Raw genomic sequence first — 25,811 nt, 5'->3', positions numbered from 1 at the left:
ACTTTACATTTCTCTCCTCTAATCCAAGCCTCCAAAAGCCAACATTTATGTCGCAGTGTCTTTAGTTTCAATACTTCTAGAGAAACGTGGTGAGCAATGACAAAATTCTCAGCGCTCCACCCTGCAGTTTCAGATTAACCCAGGAAACAAAAGCCCTTGAATACACATCTTGCACTCATCTTCAGCAGCCAAGCTACAATGTTCTATTGACTGAGCTGAAGAGAACAGGACAGCCCATCCCACCTGTGAAAACATGCAGGAATATGGACCGCTGTGGAACTGGCAGTAAAGAAGTAAAGATTAACTAAAGACATAGTGGCACGGGAAAACACCAGGCAGATTCCGAAAAGCTTTTTACAAACATCTTTGGAAGAGGTTTTGGAGAACCTGGAGGGAACATAAGCAGTGTCAGGAAAATGTAGAACTTCTGGCCAAACACCTGCAATGTAGCCCTTGGAAAACCAACCAGCCAGCTGCAACCAGCACCTACATGCAGCTTACTGCAGCCTGCGTGCGCTGCTGGCACACGGGCACGGGGCGATGCCAAGTCCTGCAGAGGGGATGATTACATGGTCCTATGCCTACAACATCCTGAGCCTGTGGCTGGGAAAGCAGCAAGTTCTGCAGAGCTTTCCCTGGGAGTAGAGCCATGGTGGGAGCCTTGCTGAGATCATCTGCTGGCACATTAGGACATTTCCAAATCTGCATCTCGGTACACGATGCTCAGCTCACTCCTCAGCAGTAACACTCAGAACAACTTCAAAATTTACTGTTTAACAAATGTTGGAGAAGTGCTCAGAAGTTTGCTGGCTGGAGTGAAGCCAGAAATGTACTACAAAAGCAAACCAAGTGCTAGTGATGGAAGTCTACAGTCCGATGACCATTAGACTACCACCATTAGAATACACTCAACTGAAAGACTGCTTGTGCCTCACAGGTAAAAATCTCTTTGTAACAGAACCTCCTGTAAAAAGCATCGACTTTTGTTTTACAGGTAGTGGTACAAACAACTTCTCTGTTGATAGTGACTATTCAGACATATCTTATTAACAAAGGGCTCATTTGTTTTTTCTAAAGGAGAAATCTCAACGTGAACCAATTTTGATAGAAGAAAACTGTGACTTTTTGTTTCTCCTGTTCTCAGAAAAACAGTGGCAGAGTGCAGCAGCATTGCCCCAGGCCAAAACACTAACTCTAGGAGTTCTGGTTTGAACCCAGTGAGCACTGGGTGAATTCTAATGGGTTTCTTTGGAAAGGTCAAACAGAAAGGGCAACTCCTTCATTAAGAATCCTCTGTCCCACACAGAATCTGGTGAGTGCAACTGATGGAAATCATGGCATAAAAGCAGGCCAAACTTTATGGAAAGAAAACTAAAGGGATGGGAAAAAATCTGAGCAATGAAGCTAAGAATGCGTTTTCTTAGACAAAAATCGTACAAAAACTAGACACGGCAATGAAAATTGTAGCTGTAAAAAGCTCTTCAGGGAGTGAACGATTGTCAGTACTTCCTGGTGAAATCCACCGATGCCATGTGCTACTGACTAAAAACAGGCATTAAAAAATGAATCACAAATCAAGCACTATGGGTGAGACCTCCAAGTTTCACAAGATTACTTAGGAATCTACAATCTTTTTCTAAAATCAAGTCTCACTTTTCCTCTTTGCCTTCCAGTTCCTTAACTTCCCCAAACACAACCTTCATGATCGTGAGTTAGGAGCAAAAAGACCCCTATATAAAGCACATTTGCTAGCATGTCTGCCTGATGCTAAAACATAATTGCCCACCAACCTGTGAGATTTATCAGAAATAGGGTGATAAAGCACAGTGGTGTCAAGTGACTGAATTCCACTCCCTGTTGGACGGACTCAGGTTATAAAGGGACAGCAACTGAAAAGTGGCAAGTATCCATACTTCTGTTTCCCAGTTGCCACAGCAATGGTTTTGGGACTTGCAATCATGGAGGCTTCTCAGCTTTTACTTCTTGATGACAAGACCTTTGTTGTCCAATTAAAAATGTTTCAGAAGGAACTAACCAGTCACACTAATATTGTTGATATTGGAGCTAATCTTCTGCCTACACCAGTAAGTAACCACTGCCCTGGTCTACAGGGTTGTCTGACACAAGTAACTGTGAAATATCTCCATAGCTGGTACCGAAGGCATCATTTTTTTGTTACTCTCATGAGAAATCCCATGTAATTAAAAACCAACCCCAAACAAATACTGTAGTCACGAGAGGTGGCAACAAAACCATGATGGAGTTAGAGAGGACCTACAAGGATCAGCTAGGCCAGCTGACTTGCCATTTCAAGACTGACTAATCTTCAATAAGATATGGTATTCATACAGCAGTCAATAAAACCAATCAGCATCTAAATAGCATTTCACTTCAAATGCATTTTCTCAGGCAGCTTTTCTGTGTGGCTTGATTGAGGCTGTATGTTCCAAGCACAGAAACACGCCTTCGGTAACTCCTAAACTTATTATTTTGCATAATTCATACCTAAGATTTAATCACAGGGTAACTAAAACTACCCTTTTCTGGACATCAGCGGTAGGAGTATGAATGCACTAATAAGCAAGCAAATGACTTGGCCTATTTATAACCACTCACAGGGGGCACCCTTCTGTAGCACTGAAAGATAACAAAGCAACACCATGAAGCCTGTTTGAAAGGCGTATCAGAAACTCAAACTCTTAACTTGAAAATACCGGTCCTAATAGCACATTCTGTCAAAAGATCAGTGTTTAGAAAGATATACATTCAAAATACAGTTGTCATTACACCTTGTTTCCATGTCATGCTAAAGACTAAAGTAAAAGGATTCGTGTGACGAACGTATTGACCAGCAAGTCTGAAGCGTTTTGTGGCATTACACAGATAGATGAGGGTGACAAACACTCTAACACACACACCAGCACTCCTCAGCTATCTGTGGGCAATTATAGCTGTGTCACAGATTAACTATGTATGGATGTAGGGACGTTGGAGCTGTCTCTGGGTAAAACAAGCAAAGGTCAGCACAGATATACCAGGCATGCCACTGGGGAAATGCCACTCCAACAGCCTCTAGCTCCAGCCCACAACCTGCACATCTCAGCCAGCTTTATTTTAAGCCAGTTTGGAGCTGGTGGGTTTGGGAAAAAGCCTGGATCCAAGCTTCCTCCATGCAAAGTCATGAAGCTGAACTCACAAGCTTTTGGGAATCTAGGTCAGGAGGAAACATCACGTGGACATACCCGAGCACGTGGACTATAGCTTGTGCTCAGCTGGAAGTGCCAAACTTTTCCTGAGCATCTGCCTCAATCCAAATGAAAACCATGGATGTCTCTGTATGGTGCTGGTCAGCCTCCAACTGGGAGGTTTTATCAGTCCAGGGAAAGCACGGTTCATTCCTATGAAACCCACTCAGTGCTGGATCAGGCCAGGGAGCCCTCACACACTAAACATCGCTGGCCTGCTCAGTATTTGTGTGCAGACTTCTGGGTCCTCTGCAAGGCATCTTCAGAGTAATTTACTGCCTGTTTGTTTTTCTCTTAGTTTCAGTATCCCAACAGCCTTACACCAGGCAATGCACAGTAACAGAGGTGTTAAATGCCTCTGAGAATTTCTCACTGTGCAAGCATGCTCTGATAATCACTTTTACTGCTCTAATAATAATGATGCTATCACTTAATGGCTCATAAAAGACAGAGTTTGTATAGCAACATAATTATTGAATCATTTTAATTAAGATAACTTTGCAGCTATTCCATATACTTGTTGTTAGTGTAAAAACAATGTAGGCCCTGGTATTGCCACTGAAGTGAAGGTCTATTTAAATCTGCAGCTATCTACAAAAGCACAAGTGACCCTTTGTGCAAATGGTTAGCTGTCAGAGCTGTAATTTGCTAACTAACCTCTAGATAACATTCACATCATTAAAAGACATGTACTGCACAGGCTGTTTGTGAAAAACATGCACCCAATCAAGACTCTATTTAATCAGAACAAGAGTAAATACAATTACTTATCCCTAAATTGCAAAGGTACCTTCGTGGCATAAACCAAGAATAAAAAAACCACAAATAAATCACAGCATGATATTCTGTTTAATACTTAAAATCTACTTAATCAACGAGACATAAGACATTCCCCCACTTACAAGTGTATTACCCTTTTTTCTGTGCTACCATCAGTCTGCCAAACTCAATGGATAACACAAGTATAGAGAACATTTTTCACTTTTAGATCAAGTAAACTCTTCTGGTAGAGAGACATTTTCTGCTCAGATTGGCCATTTACCAACTTGTAGAGGATTTCAGGAGGATTGCAGAACTCTTAATTCCAATTCTAATCCTCTGTTAGTCTTACAATACTGGATTTAGTAACCTACAAGGGGTCTATAAAATCCTTATATAAAAAAGCATGTGCTTTAATATAAGTGGGTACAGTTAAAATACTGAACCTGAGAAAATGTATCATGTCACAGGATGGTTGAAAGGGCATTAGCAGCTTTTCCTGTTTCCTTTGAAAAATCTTAGCTTGAAACTCCCTAGTACTACAAATTCTGTTTCTCTAAACAGAAGTTAAATGCACACAGGAGAAAACATTAAATCAAAACTGAGGAATTCTGTTCCAGGCAGTTTGCTCCACGGTGAAATTGCAATGTATTTTTTGGAAGATAATGCTCAGGTTTTCCTGAGAGGAGCAATCAGTACCCATCCCTGTAAACGATTCAGATATGTCCAACTAATAGATTACTGTATAGAGGTTTATACAGAAAGAGCAGCATGTTACGTACAATCAAAGAGCTGAGCTGATCCCCATTAGAATCAGGAGTGACCTGAAGTCTTCTGCTCAGCTCCTCAGATAGCTCCTGAGGACTTGTGCGGGATATTGGAGATGCAGGAGGAGGCGGCAACGATAAGCTTAAGGAATCCCCACTTGCACTTGCCTCCTCTGAAATGGTTTCCCAGGGCTAAAAAAAGAGAAGAAACTTACATTAAGGATCTATAAAGAAAGACTGAGTCTTCCCTCCCTTTATGTTTATGTGACCACCTCACTGTGACAAACACAGGTGTGATAATCAGCCTTAACATTTAACTAAATAAACCAAGCCCTAGAACACACAAACATTCTCCTCTGGGCAAAGCAGTCACAGGGAAAAACAGGTTTTCATGTAGACTTCAAAATGGTCCTCAAGTTGATGGTGACACATCAAGTTGATGGTGAATCGCTTTGTGACTCAGCACAGAAACCGATGCACAAAAAAGAGCTCTCATTACATAAACCCTGTTTGAAGTTTTGTTCAGAACGTAACCAACTCTGCACTCTTGCTAAAAACTTGTAAAAAACTGTTGATTTAGAATAAAATGCATAAAAGTGAATATGTGTTAGTATCTGCAAATCAAGTGCTAACAAGTGATGAGTGCAACGATAGTTTCTGCAATCTATTTGTTGCTCTGAATAACGTTCAGCAAACCAAACTAGCTTTCACAAGGAATCCTGTCTGTGATTTAGGCAACAAATGTTTCTTAAAAGTTTAATGGAATTAGAGCTTTGCACAAAACCTCTCAGTCACAAAAATATCTACAAAAGTTCATATAGTTTAGCTATAAATTAAACAAACACTCACCCTGAAGAATAAGGTCTCAGGTCTCTAAAACCAAGCATTCTGGGAAACAAACACAGCACCTCTCCTTCCCCTAATCAAGGCACTAAAGGAAACTGAAGTTCATGGCAGTTCCAGACAGCATGTTTCTCTTCTTTTTACAACTTCTGCCACTGTTTTTCAAAGTTGAATATCGGAAGTGTTTCCATCATGTAACAACGCTTGGGATTACAAACGTTTCTCCCAGCATCTGCGTGGTGTTTAGCGTCGTGCATACGTTATCAGGCACCCACAAACACACAGGACCTTGAAAGTTCAGCTCTGCTTAGGATTTTTATTGTGCCACTGGTATTTCACTGAGGCAATTTCCAATAACACCACGCAAAAACATGACTGTGCAGGTCACATAGTAATTAGCTCACAAATGGGAAACACACCAGCTCGGAGTTTAGTCACCTTCTTAAACCCAAGATGTTTACATACCTCAGGAATATCCCCACTCTCCGTAGGTTCTGGTTCCAAATCCTCACTGATGTGTCTCCGAGACCGGAACCGCCTATGGGCTGCTTCTTGGTTTATTTGTCTGATATTGTTGTCTGAATCAGATCCCACATCACTGGACAGGGGAGGACAGAAAAGCATGTGAAGGAGAAAAGCACAAGAAAGTAATGAATGTTAAACTAGAACACCTACTTTGTCCATTGCTTTCAAACCCACACTAGTGCTTTGGAGGCTAAAACTGGCTGCTCTTGCATACGTCGGGCTTCACAAATAGGAGACCTCAATCTAAAGTAAATAAAACTAGAAGCAATTCAAAATGTCACAGAATCACAGGGCACCAGGTTGGAAGGGGCCTCAAGGACCATCTGGTCCAGTCTTTCTTGGTCTGGAAAAGACAGCTGAAACTCAGAGGTGAGGAATCCACCACTTCCCTGGGGAGATTATTCCAGTGGCTGATTGTTCATACTGTGATTTTTTTTCCTCTTGTGTCCAACCAGAATCTCCCCAGGACTAACTTGTACTTGTCATGTACAGTGGAAATTAATACTCTTTATACATTAAAGCTGGCTGAAAAGTAAGAGAACTTAACACTCGAATACATTAACATGTCATCACTCATCCTTCCCTCTGATGACCAGAATAATTCCTGACAGAGGCTTTACCTTTGCCCCTGCCTTTACATCAACTATTGTTTTCTTTTTGTGACAGCCAAACCAAATGTGAGCTGTTGTGAGACGGATAACTCTTCAAACTGGCTGCATCCACTCACTTGGCTCACAACAGCTGTGATGGAAATGGAAAATATCCCACTTTCCTTGATGGCGATCTGCCTGGCTTGTGGAACATTGGCCTGTCCTCCATGGTTGGTCAAAAATGATGGAGAGAGCCTTAGCAATCACATCAGCAGCTCTCTCAGCACTCTAGGATGCATCCCATCAGGACCCATTGACCTATGAGCCTTAAGCTTGGCCAACAAGTCTTTAACCTCTTCCTCTTCCACCCAGGGCAAGTTCTCTGCTGCCCTGGCCATCCTGTTATCCTTGCCGGACTGGGCTTCCCAAGGGTCAGCCTTGGCCATACAGACTGAAGCAAAGAAGGCATCCAGTACTTCAGCCTTCTCTGCATCCTCAGACACCAGGGCAGCCTCTGTGTTCAGCAGTGGGGCCACATTTGAGGCACTATTCATACTTCTTGTCTTGGCTCCTACTCAGGAGGTTTCCAAACCCACCTGGACACGTTCCTGTGTGACCTGATCTAGGTGGGACCTGCTTGAGCAGGGGGTTGGGCTGGATGAGCTCTTAAGGTCCCTTCCAAACCCCACCATTCAGTGATTCTGTGCAATAAGGACGACACATTTGTGTAACTGAGCTATGATTATGAATATTCAAGAAAGAATAAGCATTACTGTTATAATAAGCAACAGTGGAAGAATAGTTGCTACATAAAAAGAATGCAAGATGTTTAGCTAATGCATGACTTCAGTGGAACTCTTCACACTGGCAATTATACAGACTTTTTAAAATGCAAGCTTGGCACAGCTTTATACATCTAATCATAAGAAATGTATAATGAGGGCCTGAAAAGGAACTCCTCATTAGCACAAGCAGTTTATGTAGGTAATGCAGCCCATACGCTGAATAAAAATCAGGATGTCCTCAAAGTTAATCAGTTTAACTTAATTAAAACTTTATAATAGAATTGATTGGGCAGAGATTCAACAGTCTCTGTACAATGAAGTAATTTATTCCTGTTAAATTACTTAGTGACAAATTCTGCATCTGTCTCCCAGTACTCTCAGGCACATCGTTACTGCACTGACTTCCCTCCCACCTCTTCAGATTTGCTAGCAGTCTCCAGAATACGTATGAGTACATGTGATTTCCTGGGGTAGGGAAGTCTCTTTTATTCTTTAAAAAAAGGGATGTTTCCTTTTTAACTGAAGATATTCAGACTTTTGTTCTCAACTTACTACCGTGTCCTTGAAAATTTTTCCCTGAATCATATTTCAGATCCATGGGACAGCACCAAAATAATGATCAACCTGCTTCTGAAAAGAACAGTGTGCCTTTATAAACTGCTTCACACAGGTCTTGCTCAATGCTTCCTCTGGCCTTGGAGTTGTAAACTCGAAACGGTTGTGTTTGTGGAAAACAATCACTACCCTTACTGATAATTTTGCATGCTGTACCACACCGTCACTTACATCAAACTTGGTCGATGCCACTGAGTAGTCCTGTTGTTATGGTTGACGTAGTAAGTCCGCCCCAGGTTGTCCACCTTCTCTTCCCACCCAGGAGGCAACGGAGGAGGTGGCAACTCCTCCTGACGCTGAGATGCGGAGTCATTGGGATCGACCACATCCCACCCATGCTTGTGGAAGAAGAAACAGAAACATGTAAATGGTCAAGTTCAAGGGGAAGTGAAGTTCTTTCACTGCTGCCATTGTCAGCATGGAGGTGCAGATTCATTCTCCAGAGAGAAGTACAAAACTACTGAAATGTAGCCCACATAGCAATAAACTCTGTGGTTACAGCGTGCACCTCGTTTCAACGACAAAAACCCTAAAATCATATCAGTCTGTTAAAACAGAGAGTCCCAAACGTATCTGGGTGCTTGCCTCTGCTGCTGGTAGCTACATTCAGGTTCCCAGTCAAGTAGCAGAGAGAATCCACTGCTGGCTTCTGCACTCAGAGATGTATGGTCTGGGATAAGAGCCCTTATTCCCAAGCAAAGGTGACGGCCGCACACTATCGGTAAGTAAGGCAAGCTTGGCGTTCACTTTGTCAGCCCTAACTGCAGCTAATTCTTAACATGGATGAGGAGTTACAACCTGCTGTGCTCACATGAGCTTTACTCATGTAAAGCAAAGTCAAAGCTGTTAAGGAAATAAAGAAAAACGTTGCATTTTGACATGGCCTCTGAAGAGGCACCTGATACTGGTATGTTTATGAATTCCTTGCACAGACTTTCTGAATTCTTCTACTTGGCATCACTTCCACTTCTACTTGCTCACAAACTGTGTCAGACAAACTTTAGAATTCCTTGTGGAAGCTGACATAGTTGAAATGGATGAGAAAACAGTAGGTTACAGTTAAAAGAAAACAACAAAAACCATGAAAAAATGCTGGAGAGGGGAAGGTAAGCTGCTACTGACGCTGCTACCAGGGCTTTATCTTTCAAGGTACAGCTCTTTCTACAATTATACTTGGACCTCTAATAACTCAAATGCTTCCACAAGCATTAAGCCTTACCTCAGATTCATCCCTTTGATCACTGTTTTCTTCCTCTTGGCCACCATTTTTTGGCATATAAGCCATCTTCAGTCTCAAGAAGCCCTTTACACGGGATTTGTGGCTAGAAGAGAATGAGGCACATTTCGTTACACAAACCTTCCATAGTTGCAAATAACAAACCTTGAAGTAAGAAATGTTTCAAAATACAAAGGTCCTGCCCCTCACCTTCTTGGTCTGAGAAGGAAATCCTTAAATGTGTACGGCCTTTCCATGGTTGGGTCTTCAGTCTAAAAGCATTTAAGAAAATGGTGAATTAGTAGGCTTGTGAACACATAGGGAGACATAAAAAGAGCATTCACATCACACATGTGGCAGAAATGCTAGGGAAGAGGTTTAAATAATGAAGTCAGAGCAGGCAGACCCTCCCCAGCGTGTGATATCCCCTAGGTGATAACCCACAGTTGCTGCAGCACTCCACCAGCTGTCACTGCAAACACCAGTCATGGGCTGAACAAAGGCTCGTTTGTGAGTGCGCACAACATTCACAGTTCAGAGACGTGGAAAAGACTGATTAAACAAACTCCTTACAACTTTTCCCAGTCAGCCAATAGCAGCATCAGAAAAGGTGGCATCTATTTCAAAGCAGTATTATTTCTGCCCACTAGAAAGCAATGAAACAAAACTCCTCCTCAGTTGGACTTCACTTTTTATTTCAAAGCAGGTAAGACGTTAAAATATAATTGAGACTCTGAAATGTTTTGTGATGCACGTAAGTAATACTATGATGCTGACAGATTACATCTTCTGCTTTCCATTCCAGTTTCATAAAGCCTGAAATACCAAAAACTTTCTATTACACAACAGCTTCGGCACTCTTATCAAGTACGTTACATCCTTAATGTTGATGAGAACACAGATGCTCTAGGTACAAAACTACCATTTCTAAAACAAGAAGGTGAAGAATCATAGAATCACAGAATGGTAGGGTTGGAAGGGACCCCTAAAGATCATCCAGTCCAACCCCCCTGCAGAAGCAGGGTCACCTAGATCAGGTCACACAGGAACGTGTCCAGGTGGGTCTTGAAGCCCTCCAAGGAAGGAGCCTCCACACCCTCCCTGGGCAGCCTGGGCCAGGGCTCTCTCACTCAAACACTCAAACAGTTTGTCCTGATGTTTCAATGCAACTGTTTGTGTTCCAGCTTCATCCCATCACCCCTTGTCCTGTCACTGGAGACAACAGGAAAAAAGTGCTGCCCCAACCTCCTGACACCCACCAGTGAGATATTTGTCAATATTAATGAGCTCCCCCCTCAGTCTCCTCCAGACTAAACAGCCCCAGGTCCCGCAGCCTTTCCTCACAAGGAAGATGCTCCAGTGCCCTGAGCATCTTGCTGGCCCTGCACTGGCCTCTCTGCAGCAGTTCCCTGTCCCTCTGCAGCTGGGGAGCCCACAACTGGACACAGGACTCCAGATGAGGCCTCAGCAGATGTGGCAGAGCAGAGGGGGAGCAGAACCTCCCTGGCCCTGCTGCCCACACTCTGCTGGATGCTCCAGGCTGCCATTGGCTTCTTGCCCACGAGGGCACGTTGCTGGCTTTGCTAAGGGACAATGTAACTGTTTCAACTATAAGTGAAAATCGTGAAAAGGACAAAGCCAGAAGACTAATCAGACAATAATCAACAGACAATAATAATGGAGAGCAACAACCAGTCTATTGGCCATATGACATCCATGAGCTGACTCAGACCAGACAAGGATTTTAAGGAAGAATTAGGGTAACAAGCAAACACCAATGTTGAGAAATTCAACAGATAGCAGAGAACAACTGTCCTCCCTTTCCCTGACAAGGACACCACTTCCCTCAGTTCACGCTGAGACAAAGCACTGCTTACCGGAAGATGATTAAGGGGCACATCCACTTGGCCCAGGAAGTCGTCTCTAGTCTGTCAAACAGAAAAAAAGGCAGAATAAGGAGTAGTTTTACATCAGAAAAGCAAAAAATTATAGGCATCAATCCAGTCACAATGAAACAAAAGCAAAGATGGTTATTTTAGCAGTTAATGGATTCTACATCTTTATTGCTGCACATTATCTGTTGCCGTATCTATTTTCTCTGACAGTCTAAAACAGCGTCTTACTCAGAGGCTGTCTGTTACATACCAACAAAAGTCTGTTTCCTTTGACATATTTCAAAAATCAAAGCTATAATCTACTCTTCTGATGGTCTCCACTTGCATCAATAGCCAGAGTGACGTTACTGTTCACCGTGTTGTTGAGATGTCCGTGTCAAGTCTTGCTGACTTTTAAAAACACTCTTTAAAGAATACGGAATTTTAAGGAATTTTCACCTCGTATACACATCTGACAGGGATGAGAGAGGAGAACCCAACATCCAAACAGTGAAGACAGAACTACGTGAATTGTTAGGAACTTTTCCTCAAAACAAAACTTCATTTTATCACTGTATCCAACAGAAAACAAAGGATTAGAACTTTTGGTGTTTTTCTCTGAAGAATGTGTTTCCATTAATTCAGAGTAGTGACTTCAAGAGGAAAACCTTTTTATAATCTTGTATTTCTCACCTGAACACTTGATCATTAGCATACTGCTTCAGGTTAAGCATGGGGATGTGGTTATGCTATCGCAGCACCATCACAGGTTCACTTATGCACACTTATGTCCATGTGGAAGTGACACACAGTACTCTTCTGCAGGCTCTTCACTACCTGTTTTATCACCACCTTGTCTCAGATCAGACAAGCCAAAGGCACCATCTCCCAGGGTGGAACCAATGACAAGCTGACAGGGGAACCTTGTCCCTACCTAATCGTACCTTTATTGCTGGTAGAACTCCAGCACCTATATTCTGTACCCATTTTACAACTATGAAGGTGACAGGATAAAGAAAGCCCTTCAAAGTCTAGAAGTTCAAAGACCTGTCTGACCTCTGCATACTCCGTGAAGATGCTCAGACTGGAGTGCAGGCAGTGGCCTAATCACCCATTCACACTCATCACTTTGAAGGGCATAAAAATTCAAACCTCAGTGCATTCCTAGTAATCCACTTAGAAGGACATCCAGAAGTAAAGAAGTAAGAAATATTAGCAGAGGTGAACAAAGGAAGGATAAACTTTAAGAGGCAAAATGTGAGCTGCTATCACTCACTCGATGGCTCAATAAAGCCTAGAAACAAACAGCTCTCACCAATTTTCTCACCAAACAATGACTGCTCACTCTGTATATTAAACTACTCTAGGTATTTGAGCTCAGAACAGACTGTGATTGCTTTAAACAAATTACAACTTTAAAGCACTGCTCAGGTATCATCTATACCACTTAGAGACACCTTGAAACTTCAGCATTTTAACAATTGTTGTGATTAACAGCATCACCTCAAGAGCAGAGATGCCTGTCAGTTAATCTAAATCTCAGGGTGATTTTTCTTTGAAGTGTAGCTGCTACTATCCATCCACCTTCAACACACCCTGTGCAAACCAAAAATGCAGGGAAAATGAATCAAGTCACAAGCTCCCATCACAAAGAGAGCAAAGACTACAAGCAGCAGCGTGTTGGCCTGCAACACCAGGCCCAGGTGCTCCCAAGTGCTGTAAAGAGGAGGTGTGGTGCCTGGGCCAGTGATATTCAGAAATACTGCAAGTTGTCCTTTATAAACAGTTCACCTTTCTGATAGACTTTTATCAGCGTGTTTACACTTAACCTAACCAGGTGCACACAATTCCACTTTGGACACGATCTAGGGAGAGTATCTTCAGAGCTGTGCAGGGTCTCTCACATGGCAGTGATGAACATAAACACGCTGACAAGGCAGCTTCACCGCTAATCTGATCTGCTCATTGGTCATGGTTGTAATTTGCTCATTTGCAAGACCAGCTCCCCATTTTAGTGGCTGAGATTAAGACTTCCACTTTGCTGTGATGGAAGACATTACAAATGTGGTGAAAAACTCAGTAACCCAGAAACTACACAAAACCACTGAGAGCCTCAGCGAACTTGTTGAAAGAAGAGGCTGTCAGAAAACAGACTCAAGCTTCCCTTTGTGCAACCGGATCCCCAGAGGAACTGGGCAGCCTCTGAGTCCTGGGGAAGGGACAGATGCCATTAAGGTGCACCAGTACGCCATTCCTCTGAGCTCTCACCAGCAGAAGCCATCTCCTGCTCTTCCTCTCTCAGAGGTTAACCAAATGCTCACCCTCAGGGCTGCAAAACCCCTCCTGAGGCGAACACAGGGTCCTCGCAGAAGGCATCAAAAGAGGGATAGCAACGATGTCACACTGAGGTCTCTACACTCTTAATCACCATCACTGCTTATCATTTCTTTCACAGCCCATCAGCGCCTGAGGAAGTCTTTCACAGAGTGTCATTTGGGCCTGAAACACGTCATCTGAAACATATGCAAAAAACACCACACCGACAAAACCAGGCCCAGGCCCCCAAAAGCACCACACTGACAAAACCAGGCCCAGGCCCCCAAAAGCACCACATCGACAAAACCAGGCCCAGGCCACGTCTGCTCATCTCTCACTGACCAGATGAGGTGGGTTTGGGCCAGAGCAGCAAGGCCCTGGGGAGCAGAGCAGCAAGACCATTTGGGCCAGAGCAGCAAGGCCAGCGATGGGGAGGCCGAGCAGAAAGCTCTGCTGAGGCAGCCTCGGAGGAACCTGCCGGCGATGAAGCGGCACGTTCGTGTTTGCTCTGTGAGCTGGTACTCGGTAGCGAGAGACGCATTTTCAAGATAAAGCACAGTGCATTCTTCAGAAATCAACTCCCTGTCTGGGAAAACAATTTGTCCCACACACTGTTTATGATCCCAGAGACCAGGCCCCATGATTCCCAAATAACCTGAATTCCAGGAAGTCCACGCTGCTGTCCCAAAGCCAAGTTCACATTATTTCTTGTAGTAGAGCATTATGTTTAATATTAGATTGAATATTTTATGTGATAACATCATAAGACTTCTGTTTCTGCTCCGAAGTCCTCTCATCCCCAGAGCATGGACACGTGCTGCTGTGCATTGTGCCCATGGAATAACACAGACATTCAAGGAACCTGCATTTGTTTTCGATTTTCAGTAAAAATAGCTAATAGACTTTTCACCACAGAATTTTGACTTCTTCATAGCAACTACTGGCAAAACCTGGCAGCATGCACCACTTTCAGAGAGCAACATATCTATCCCTTATTAATGGCAAACAGCAAGTATCTTCCACATTCTGCTTCAACACAGTTCCTCAATTTACTACTCAGAATAAAACAGATAGCTCTGTCGAGATCTGCTCATGCTGCTTTTAGTTCAAGAAAGAAATACAACCCATGGACACAGAAAATCTTCAAGTTGGTTAGAAACAGAACTGTGACCAGCCGTAGATGCAGTTTCACTATGGATGTAGGGAAGAGGGTCACTCCTCTGCGCCTGAGATGGGGATGAAACTTCACTGATGGATTGGTGCAGGTGATAGGGACACAAAGAGATGAGTCTACGAAGTTGCTTTGGAGTGTTTCTGAATGGACACACACAGAGGTGCCAAGTACCAACCCTGAGATACCTGTTGTGTTCTGTAGGTAGCTGTGCTGTAAGTATTACAGGTATTTATCTGTTTTTAACATACCTAGAGATCATGAGAACTGCTGCATCTATACTGAGCAACTGATATTATCAGTCACGTACAGATGCTCTGGAATCTGGCTGTGCTACAGCCACAATGGCTCACTGGGCTGTAAGAACTGTACAAGTCTCAGGCTTCACTTCTACGCAAGACCAAGTTTTCAGAAAGCCAGGCTTCAAACCAGCTGAACCAACAAAATCCATTGCTGTCTATTTTAGAGCAGAACTGAGATATCCTTAGTTCCAGCCCGGCTCTGCCTGTCAGCTGCAGTCACGGCTTAAAACAATTCATTCTCAGCTACTTCTAGCATGAATGCAGTCACTGCAGAACTGAATCTGCACGCAATGCTTGACAAGACACATACATTTGTTTATAAGTTATTTAGGGGGTGATGGTGGTGGTAGTACATACATATTTAGTACTTTAGGACATTTTTGTTCTGTGGAAACAATTTTGTCTTGTAGGCCTCCACATTTGTAACACTTAGGCACCGTCACCTTGAGGCTTGCTGCTTCCAGGAACGGCATCTCTCAAGCCATACGAACCTTCTTCCCGCTCTATCATGAACTGAATTTCCAGTACCTTTTTTTTCCCACTCCTCAATATAACAATGTCTGTTTCAAAAACTTCTTTCTCCCTAAAACAAAAGGGATATCCAACACACAAGCTTGCCTGTTTAGTTGCATATTACACTGCAAATTCCTCCTCAAGCCTGATCTTTTCTTCCCCTCCAAGATGGTGAGTAATCTACTCTCGCCACGAAGAACACAGGATGCAGATGCTCACCAACCTACAATGTGAATTACTGAACTATTTTTCAGAGCAGTCTAGGTAATGCTGTTTATATTTGTCATTATAACCTTTATTTTATAGAGGTCATTGTATAACATTATATGAAGTTATGCAATTAATTAATATTTTTAAGCAGTGAACAGAAGGAAAAGTTAATTCACTGGAAACAGCCTGCAGCTGCCAGCAAAATCTTTACTGCCCATTTTATTGTTTCAGCTTTATGACAAAACCTTATTGACCAGCTGGAGTTGTCAGAAACAGTCACTCCCAACTTGTGACTTCTTCCCTGGAACATCCTGGCAGCAGCAGCACAGCTGTGCAATGCCTGGAGCTGCTCTGCCTGTCACTGCCAGCAGCAGGAGCCCTGCTAGATAGGGGCTGTGTGATGGAGGGATGCCATGTCTGTGTGAAACACCTAGGTGAGACCCTGCATGAGTTAACACAGCTTGGGGAGGACCACAACAGGACAAAAGTCCACTTTAGAATACTGTTACTTGAAAGTAACAAAAAGGGTCATTGTTATCGGAGTTAGTAAATGAGCCCTGTTTTTAAAAGCTGGCATTTATTCAGTTTTACAAAGGATGTCTAATCTCAGCACTTCAGACACTGTCCTGTTTTCCTGACAGCTCCCTCCAAATGAAAGGTAGTCACTTCTATTTTTAGGCAGAGACACAAACACATCCTGTCTGTTTAGGAAACCCAAATCTGTCCAACCATCTAGTTTATTTACACATCGATCTTGCAGAAAAGCAGTACTAATGCAAGTAATCCTTTCATTTCTCTTTCATGTGTTCAAACACATCAGGCATGATAGGTATTCTGTACAGTGAATCTTCTCAAGCATGTGAGAGTTACCCATTATATCAACACAGACGTTGCAACGAAACCTGGTCACCACACAAATATAGACACCTCAGATAGATACACAGCAAATTACAATGGGAAAAAGGATGCCTAACCTGTTGAGGTTCATGGAATTCATCCAGCACAACACATTTGTGTTAAGTAATGTGCAACATCAGGAAAATAAAGCCAGACATTCTTGCTTCAATAGTCAAATGAGTCAACATTGCAGTTGAATTTACATTAAAATAGAATCTAATAGTAATGTTTCAACCCAGTCTGCAATTTAAACTGATTACTGGACTTCATTCCCTGAAAATAACACTGAATATTTGTTCAGTCAAGCAGCTGTTGGAATGGTCATGGAGGAAATGTAAAAGAATGCAGTACAAGAACCACTCAACACAGGTCCTCAGAGTTCCCAGCAGCCCCAGGCAGCACAAAATTAACCACCCAATCTAGCCCTAAAGTCACAAAAATCCCACTACAACCTCTAACAGACTGCACACAGGTTTGCCGTCCCATTGCACGGACTGAAGTTGCAAGCTAAGAGCCAACAGGAGGACGTATTTCACTATCAACCACCCAGCCCTTGTGTGTATCTCAGCCAGTCAGCACAGATGGTGGAAGAAGCTTAGAAAAAACAGCAATTAAAGAATGATTCACATCTTCCTTGATGACTTCTATTCCTGCCTCCCAAAAACCATCAGGAAACTTCAAGGTCAACCAATTGCTTCCTCTGAGGCACAGCACACTCAGATTCTGCATTAAGGAATCATTACACTGGACGTTGCCCTTGCATACTCATAACTACTGTTCACTTCCAAAAATAAGTAAGTCTCAGGTACAATTTTTGGGGGCAGTAGGAGTGGCAAGGTTCAGGCACTTGATTTTCCTTTTAGTTTTAAAGGTAATACAGAAGGAGACGTGCAATCATGGATGATAAGGACAAGCAGCATACGTAACAACTACCAGAAGGGAAAAAGAAGATATGAGTTCAAAACAGAACACAGTAACTGTGAGTAGAATTTTACTACATAGTAGAGTTTGTACTTCACCTATGGTACCATTAAAGGCAAGATTAGAAGACAGTTATGACCAAAGGCAACAGCACAGGAAAACACTTCATGACTATTAAGGTTTATCAGCAGTCACCGACTTAAAAAGCTTAAAAAACCATTCTGAAACAAAAGAACTACTTCAAAATTCTACCTTGTGCCAAACAACTCACAACGTGAAACAACTGTTCAGCATATGGGATTTGGGTGACAAGGTGACACTCACAAGCCACATGCATGTAAAAATTAGTCTGCAATCTGATATATAGGCAAGTTGCATAGCAAGTGAGAAAAGCCTGGGATAAAGTTACATCACCCTGAAAGCCCTGAGTCTGGTAAAAACAAAAGAAAGGAAATAATCCATCAACATCTAGGTACAGAACACGAAAACTCTGGTGAAACTTATGATGGTACCTTGACTTCAGCAAGGCTTTGGACACTGTCTCCCACAACATCCTCATCAGAAAGCTCAGGCAGTGTGGCTGGATGAGTGGAGGTGAGGTGGATGGAGAGCTGGCTGAATGACAGAGCCCAGAGGGTGGGGATCAATGGCACAGAATGGAGTTGGAGGCCTGTGGCCAGTGGAGTTCCACAGGGATGGGTTCTGGGGCCAGTCTGGTTCAACATCTTCATCAACCACCTGGGTGAGGGCACAGAGGGACCCTCAGCAAGTTCCCTGCTGGCACCCAACTGGGAGCACTGGCTGATGCACCAGAGGCTGTGCTGCCATTCAGTGGGATCTTGACCAGTTGGAGAGTTGGGCACAGAGGAACCTGCTGAGGTTCAACAAGGGCAAGGGCAGAGTCCTGCAGCTGGGGAGGAACAACCCCCTGCCCCAGGCCAGGCTGGGGGTGACCTGATGCTCAGGGGACTGGAGCATCTTCCTTGTGAGGAAAGGCTGCGGGACCTGGGGCTGTTTAGTCTGGAGGAGACTGAGGGGGAATCTTGTTAATATTGACAAATATCTCACTGGTGGGTGTCGGGAGGTTGGGGCAGCACTTTTTTCTGGTAATGGAAAGAATCTAGAACAAACAGTTCCATTGGAACATCAGGACAAACTGTTTGAGTGTTTGAGTGAGGGAGCCCTGGCCCAGGCTGCCCAGGGAGGGTGTGGAGGCTCCTTCCTTGGAGGGCTTCAAGACCCACCTGGACACGTTCCTGTGTGACCTGATCTAGGTGGAACCTGCTTCTGCAGGGGGGTTGGACTGGATGAGCTCTAAAGGTCCCTTCCAACCCCCACCATTCTGATTCTATATGTGCACCTCAATTTATCTTGGTGGTGTCACAAAGTGAGAGACACGTTTCAAAAGAAAAAGTATGAATAAAGCACTGCATTGATCTTAATTTCAAATGTGTAAGTTTGCTGCTTCCCAGAAGGGAAAGTGTCTATTGTTAACAGTCAAGCTGGTACAGACTCTTAATTACTGACAGCTCATTTTTAAACAAAATCTCAGAATAATCTCAAATTCAGCAAGACATTGCTTCAGGGAGAGTTCTAATGAGCTTTGAAGGATGAGACACATTAATCTGTCTGAAAAAGAGTCACACAGATAAAACAGCCCTCAGGAGAAGGAAATCCCAAGTAAAACTGGAACACTGCTCAGTATGTGAGATTCTAGACAAGCACATATCAATGAAAATTGTCCTCTCCTTACATTTTCTTGTAAGACTGTTCTTGCAGGAGTACTTCCTGATTTCAGCTCTGGAATAAGAGATGATATTACCCCAGATGTACACCTGCTATTTAATCTGAATTCTTTTAAGCACTCCTAAGTATAGTACCCACTATAAGATAAACCGTGATGGTACAGTAACCACTGCAAAACAAAACAAGATCTGAGTAACAGCTGAGCACACCTGAATAACTATGACAGGCAGCTTAAGTCAGTTTAGCTTTATTCCAGCCTAAATATGAATCTGAAGTTCAGAAAGTAACAGAGGAACAAAAGACATCAGTCAGGTCTTTCATCAAAAAGTTGCACCAGTGATGTGAAGGATCTGCAGGAGGAGTGGGAAGGTCTTGCAGGTTAACAACTGGGTGCCACAGTTGGAACTGACAACAGGAATTAAGCATTTTAGGTCTGTGTATAAATGTCTGAGTGGGGGAAGTAAAGAAGATTAAGTCAGACTTGGCAGCAACAGGACAAGCAGCAACAGGCAGCAATTGGAACACAGGAATCTCCCTTTAAAATAAACCAAAACTTCTATATGGTGAGACTGGTCAAATGCTGGAACAGGCTGCCTAAAGACACTGGATTTCCCATCACTGGAGATACTCAAAACCCAACCAGACAAGGCCCTGAGCAACGTGCTCCGTTTGACCTGGACTTGAGCAGCGGGTGGATGAGACAATTTGACACAGCAATTGCAAAATATCAACAGAGTTTTTGGTTCTTGGAGAAGGTCAGCAGAACTGTCACCCTGGGCTTAGAGAGGGCAGACTTTGGTCTGTTTAGGGGCCTGGTTGACAGAGCCCCTTGGGAGGCAGTCCTGAAGGATGAAGGGGTCCAGGAGGACTGGACTGATTTCAAGAAGGAAATCTTTGAGGCGCAGGAGCAGAGCATCCCCACGTGCTGATGGGTGAGCACTGGTGAAGACCAGCCAGGCCGAACACAGAGCTTTGGCTGGAACTTGGGGAAAGAAAGGAGAGTCTATGACATTGGAGGAAGGGGCAGGCAATTCAGCAGGGTGTTGTGAGGTGATGCAGGGGGCAAATTAGTAGAGCCAAAGGTCAGCTTTCACTTAAACTGGCCACTGATATGAAAGAAATAGAAAATGTTTCTACCAATGTATGAGGAACAAAAGGAGGGCTGAAGAGAATCTCTATCCCTTATTGAATGCAGAGGGCAGCCCAGTGATGAAGTGTGAGGGAAATGCTGAGGTATTTACTCTCTTTTTACCCCAGTCTTTAACGGCAAGATCAGTTGTTCTCTGAGTGCTTGACCCCTGTTCTGTTTAACATCTTCACCACTGAACCGGAGGAAGAGATCAAGTCCACCCTCAGTGAGTTCACAAGCTGGGCAGGTGCATAGCTCTGCTTGAGGGCAGGAACTCTCACTGTACAGAGGGATCATGGTTCAGTGGTGGACATGGCAGTGCTGGAGTAATGGCTGGACCTGCTCCCAAAGGTCTTTTCCAATCTAAACAATTCCAGGATCTCCAGAGGTCTGTTCCAGGCTCCCCTTTTCAATGATCCTGTGACTACTAAGTAGAAAAAAATCCCTCTTCTCAATTTCCTTAGTTTGGATAAGGTGATATGGCCATGTTTGACCTGCTGCAGATGTTTTACATTGAAAGAAGGTCTGGTATGCAACTGCCTTCTCTCCTAGGACCTGTGTTCATACAGAGGCTTCCAGCTCCAGACACTGAAGACCTCCTTCAGACTTAACTGCTGAGCTCAGGTATGTAAGGCAACCTCTAGCAGATGATTTCCCTGTTTTCTTAACTACAGTTTCCTGCTGAATTTTCACACATATCTTTCTGGTTTATGTTTTCATTTGTATCTTCGTAAGATTTATTCATATATATTTCCAAGCAAGCTCTGGGAGCAGCCAGGGGGCAATTTAACACATTATCATTCAACTGATATGCCTTAGAGGAACCCGAAAAGCAGAAAAACCCTGGTCAACTGAAAATACTATTGAAAAAAAGCCATGTGTACACAAACACACACTCCTAATACACCCAATTCTCCTCCCAAATAAAAACTTCCATGATGCAGATTATTAATAGGTCAAATTGGTTAAATCCTCTGTTGTGTCTTCTGACGCCTAGGATTTTCATCAAGGCTTAATAGCCTTCAGCCTTGTGCTTTTGGAAACCTTCCTATTTGTTAAAACTGTCCAAAAGTTACACAGAAAACTTCTGAAAGTGCCTGAAAATTGTATGATGCCTAAACAGCATTAAAAACCCCGTTATTCCTACACAGTAAACTTGACCAGTATGTGCCTGACTGTGCCAAGTGCACAACTCACTTTTGCTTCTCTTAGGACTTTATTTCCATGCCAAATGAATTCATGTGGGTGACATGAATCTGAAAAGTCAAAAGAAAGGATACTTTGGATGGTTAACAAGCCATCACCTGAGATGCAGTACCCCAAACACCCACATGATGCTACGGTATCAGTGCAGATGCATGCAGTGAAACAGCATGACTCAGCTACCCACAAGGTAACTGTAGGAAGCACGTCAACAGCTGCAGCCAGTCATTTACTAAGCAAACACAAGAAAATAATTTAGGTAAAGGATTGACTGGTACAAGAATTCCAAATCCATGCAACAACATTCTTGTGGACAATCAGTGCAACTGGTGTGTAGTGACAAAAGCAGATCAAGCAATTCCTGATCCCACGTGTTCTGCTTGTTTCCTCCCTGGCACTGTGGTAACTTGCACCTCCCATTCTGCTAGCATGGACTAGATCAAGAAATCAAGCTGGCTTGAAGAAAGAACATTCATTGCCTGATGCAGTTTGCTAAATGACTTTTCACAATTTCACTGGCCTAACAGAGGAAGGTGGGTGGCACAGCACAGAAGCTGGAGGCAGAGAAGAAGAAGTAGAACAGACATGGGTCAGGAATGATTACAAAGGGGTTCTCACTGAACCCTTTTGTGGTGAGAAAACATGCTGTTGATTGCCTTGGTCTGGGAACCAGCAACACCTGCATACCACTGGCAGTGATGTCTCACTGATGTTGGTAGGTGAAACTGAACTGCTGGACAGAAAAGGAAGACACAAAAAGAAAAGCACTAAAAAGATACTACAGAACTTGTATTGCTGTCTCATGACACCTCCCTGTGATGCAGAGGCAAGTCCTAATCAGCTGCAGTTATCAACAATCCCACACAGGTTTTCAGAGATGTTTTGGTTCCCTGGACCAACACCAGGCTGGGTAATAACACTCCACCCACCTATGATTCCCTTGGCATTTTCTGTCGATCATGATGTTCTCAGCTTCCCGACCTGAAAATGGTTGTGTACTATTTCTGTGTACTGTTTAAACAGATGCCACATTCCAACCCAGACAGTGCTTGATTTCTGAGCTGGCTGGCATGATTCTTATTTTAATCCCTGCAGTTTCTGATTAAAGTAAAATTATCAAAGTCCACTCTCAGACCATGAATGTCCTGCTCCGTGTTTCAGCACACACGTGCCTAAATGATTGGGGCTTGGACTATTCAGGGCTGAATGCAGAGCCTGTCTGATGTGGTTCAGAGCACAGCTTATATTTATCCTAAGCAAATTTAAGCTCTGTTATTTCCTAACTTTTCAAATCCCTGAAGTACTGGTGGGTAACACCAAAGGCAGCAAGAAGGGCTCTGTGATGGACATTCATGCAAACATCATTTGGTGGCCCTAGATCACCTGTGGAGGCAGTGATCTGACGGCCACTGGCAGGGTCAGGTGGTGAGAAAGGGTATGAGACCATACACTGTTCTGAGAACACTGTCTCTCAGCAGTGCTCCATCATATGGGATGGAGAGCTAAATGCACAGGGAAGACTGAAGAATGGCTGTGTGCACACGTATGCACTGTGCTCATCAACTGTAACTGGCCTGCAAATGTGTGACCTGCAGGCTGCAAACAGAGACAGGTAACAAAATATACAAGATGTTTTGTATCACAGACTCAGCTGTCATGTCCTGTAGGTGCCTAACATCACATCTTTATTTTCTGTTGTTTAGTTCCTCATAGAATCACAGCATGGTGGGGGTTGGAAGGGACCTTTAGAGATCATCCAGCCCAGCCCCCTGACATAGCAGGTCCCACCTAGATCAGGTCACACAGGAACGTGTCCAGGTGGGTTTGGAAACCTCCTGAGAAGGAGCCTCCACACCCTCCCTGGGCAGCCTGGGCCAGAGCTCCCTCACTCAAACACTGAAACAGTTTGTCCTTATATTTAAATGGAACTATTCCTGTTCTAGATTCTTTCCATTAACAGAAAGAAGTGCTGCCCCAACCTCCTGACACCCACCAGTGAGATATTTGTCAATATTAATGAGCTCCCCCCTCAGTCTCCTCCAGACTGAACAGCCCCAGGTCCCGCAGCCTTTCCTCACAAGGAAGATGCTCCAGTGCCCTGAGCATCTTGCTGGCCCTGCACTGGCCTCTCTGCAGCAGTTCCCTGTCCCTCTGCAGCTGGGGAGCCCACAACTGGACACAGGACTCCAGATGAGGCCTCAGCAGATGTGGCAGAGCAGAGGGGGAGCAGAACCTCCCTGGCCCTGCTGGCCATCTTTACTTCATGTGTACCAGCAGGAGCTCCTGGCTCTGAGGGAAGGTCTCTAGAGAATGCACCACAGCGATGTGCCCTGTCACATCACCAAACAAGGCGGAGGGGCTACTATCATTAGGAGATAATTTTAACACTGGCAGCCCTAGCTGCAAAGAATGATCAGTATGTCAGGGTAAATCATCCCCTCAAGGTGCAGAAAGAAATACAAGAGGCTCTGAGCTCCTGTTTTCTGGAAGCCAAAAGCTAATGACACAGTTTAAGATAGGAGAAACTGGGAAAATAAACCAACCTGGCAAAGGAAAAACAGAAGCTGTAAACACACAATTACCACCACTGAGCAAGTTCAGCAGCCAAGTTATTAGCATGCAAAGTGTAAAATTAAGGCAGACTAAAGCAAGTTTCACCTATGTGTCACTTCAGTTTTGTACTTGTGATAACAACGTACCATCAGTGCCAGGGAAACTGTTCCAAGGGTTTTAAAGGCTGCTTCACTTACACAGCACAAAGGAAAACAGCAGCCCAATATCAGCCCAATAGCAGAAAGTACCTGCTTCCTTTACACAAAGCTACATAAAAACTAGTATTTTGCCTCGATAGAGACAGCTCTGTCTCCCTTAGTAAGAAAACAAAGAAACACATAACAATGATGGAACAACGTACCAAACCTGTTACTGTATGAACAAAACCCGAATTCAGTTTACAACAGCACCTGCTCTGGTGTAAGAGTGTGATAGAGCACAAAATGAATCAACCCCTTTGCCCTCAGCAGGAGCATCTACCTAAAGAAGACAACAGAAGAAACCACAAACAATGGCACCTACATTCCCTTCTCCCCAAAAACACCATCAGATCGCCAGTTTCCCTAATTCACCTCCAAATTCCCAAAGCCTTTCCATTTATGACAAGGTAACTCAATGGGGGAAAGACTAAACTTCACTGTTATGGAACATCCAAGCCCTCCCCTCACCCTGCCCAGCCCAGCACTAACCCCTGGCCCTCAGCACCTCAGCTCCATGGCTTTGGGATCCCTCCAGGGCTGGGCACTGCCCCAGCTCCCTGGGCAGCCTGGCACAGGGGCTCACACCCCTCTCAGGGAAACAGTTCTGCCTCAGCTCCAGCCTCAACCTGCCCTGGTCCAACTCCAGCCCCTTTCCTCTTGTCCTGTCATTCATGGCTGGGGAGCAGAGCCCGACCCCCAGCTCCCTGCAGCCTCCTGTCAGGGAGTGTCAGAGAGTGCTGCTGTGTCCCCTCAGGCTCCTCTTCTCCAGGCTCAACACCCCCATTCCCTCAGCCCCTCCCCAGCCCCTTGTGCTCCAGCCCCTTCCCAAGCTCTGTGCCCGGCTCTGGCCACCCTGCAGCCCCTCAGTGTCCCTGTGGCAGTGAGTGAGGGGCCCAGCACTGACACAGCCCTGGAGCTGCAGCCTCCCCACTGAAGGCTGATGCAAAATAAGCATTCAGTACCTCAGTCTTTTCCTCATCCTTGGTCACTGTCACAGAATCCAGAATGGCGTGGGTTGGAAGGGATCTCTAGAGCTCATCCAGCCCAACCACCTGCTCAAGCAGGTTCCCCTCGATCATGGGGCACCCTGGCCCTGCTGCCCACACTCTTCTTGATGCCCCCAGGATGCCATTGGCTTCTTGTCCATGAGGGCACATTACTGCTCTTGGTTAGTCTATTAACATCAGCAGTCGTGGGTGCATCCAGCCAGGTCCCATAGATTTATGGGTGTCCAGCTTATCCAATGGGTCTCCAACCTCATCCTCATCCACCAAGGGAAAGTCTTCCATTCTCCAGTCTATCCTACCACCCTCCAGGGATTGGGCTCCCCTGCACCCATTAAAGCACAAAATTCCCCTTGGCTCTGCTTTTGTTACTGATACATTTGTGGGAACATCTCCCATTGTCTTTTACAGCAGTGGCCAGCTGAAG

At 44.2% G+C, this 25,811-nt stretch overlaps 1 protein-coding gene across 4 annotated transcripts in view; it reads right to left on the bottom strand.

Moving 5' to 3' along the window:
- NEDD4L (NEDD4 like E3 ubiquitin protein ligase) overlaps nt 1-25,811 on the bottom strand; it is a 190,127-nt gene that overhangs the window by 43,686 nt on the left and 120,630 nt on the right. For all 4 annotated transcript variants that reach the window (XM_062019381.1, XM_062019380.1, XM_062019378.1 and 1 more), the window contains 6 exons: nt 11,223-11,273; nt 9,556-9,617; nt 9,349-9,451; nt 8,301-8,467; nt 6,080-6,212; nt 4,787-4,963 (listed from right to left, as the gene is read on the bottom strand). In XM_062019381.1, coding sequence (XP_061875365.1) covers nt 4,787-4,963; nt 6,080-6,212; nt 8,301-8,467; nt 9,349-9,451; nt 9,556-9,617; nt 11,223-11,273 — 693 coding nt within the window. The remainder of the gene's footprint in view (nt 1-4,786; nt 4,964-6,079; nt 6,213-8,300; nt 8,468-9,348; nt 9,452-9,555; nt 9,618-11,222; nt 11,274-25,811) is intronic.

This window comes from Colius striatus, chromosome Z (assembly GCF_028858725.1).
Source record: "Colius striatus isolate bColStr4 chromosome Z, bColStr4.1.hap1, whole genome shotgun sequence".
NCBI classification, from domain to species: Eukaryota; Metazoa; Chordata; class Aves; order Coliiformes; family Coliidae; genus Colius; species Colius striatus.
Note: the sequence above shows the minus strand (reverse complement) of the source record. Positions and strands in the feature narration are given on the sequence as shown.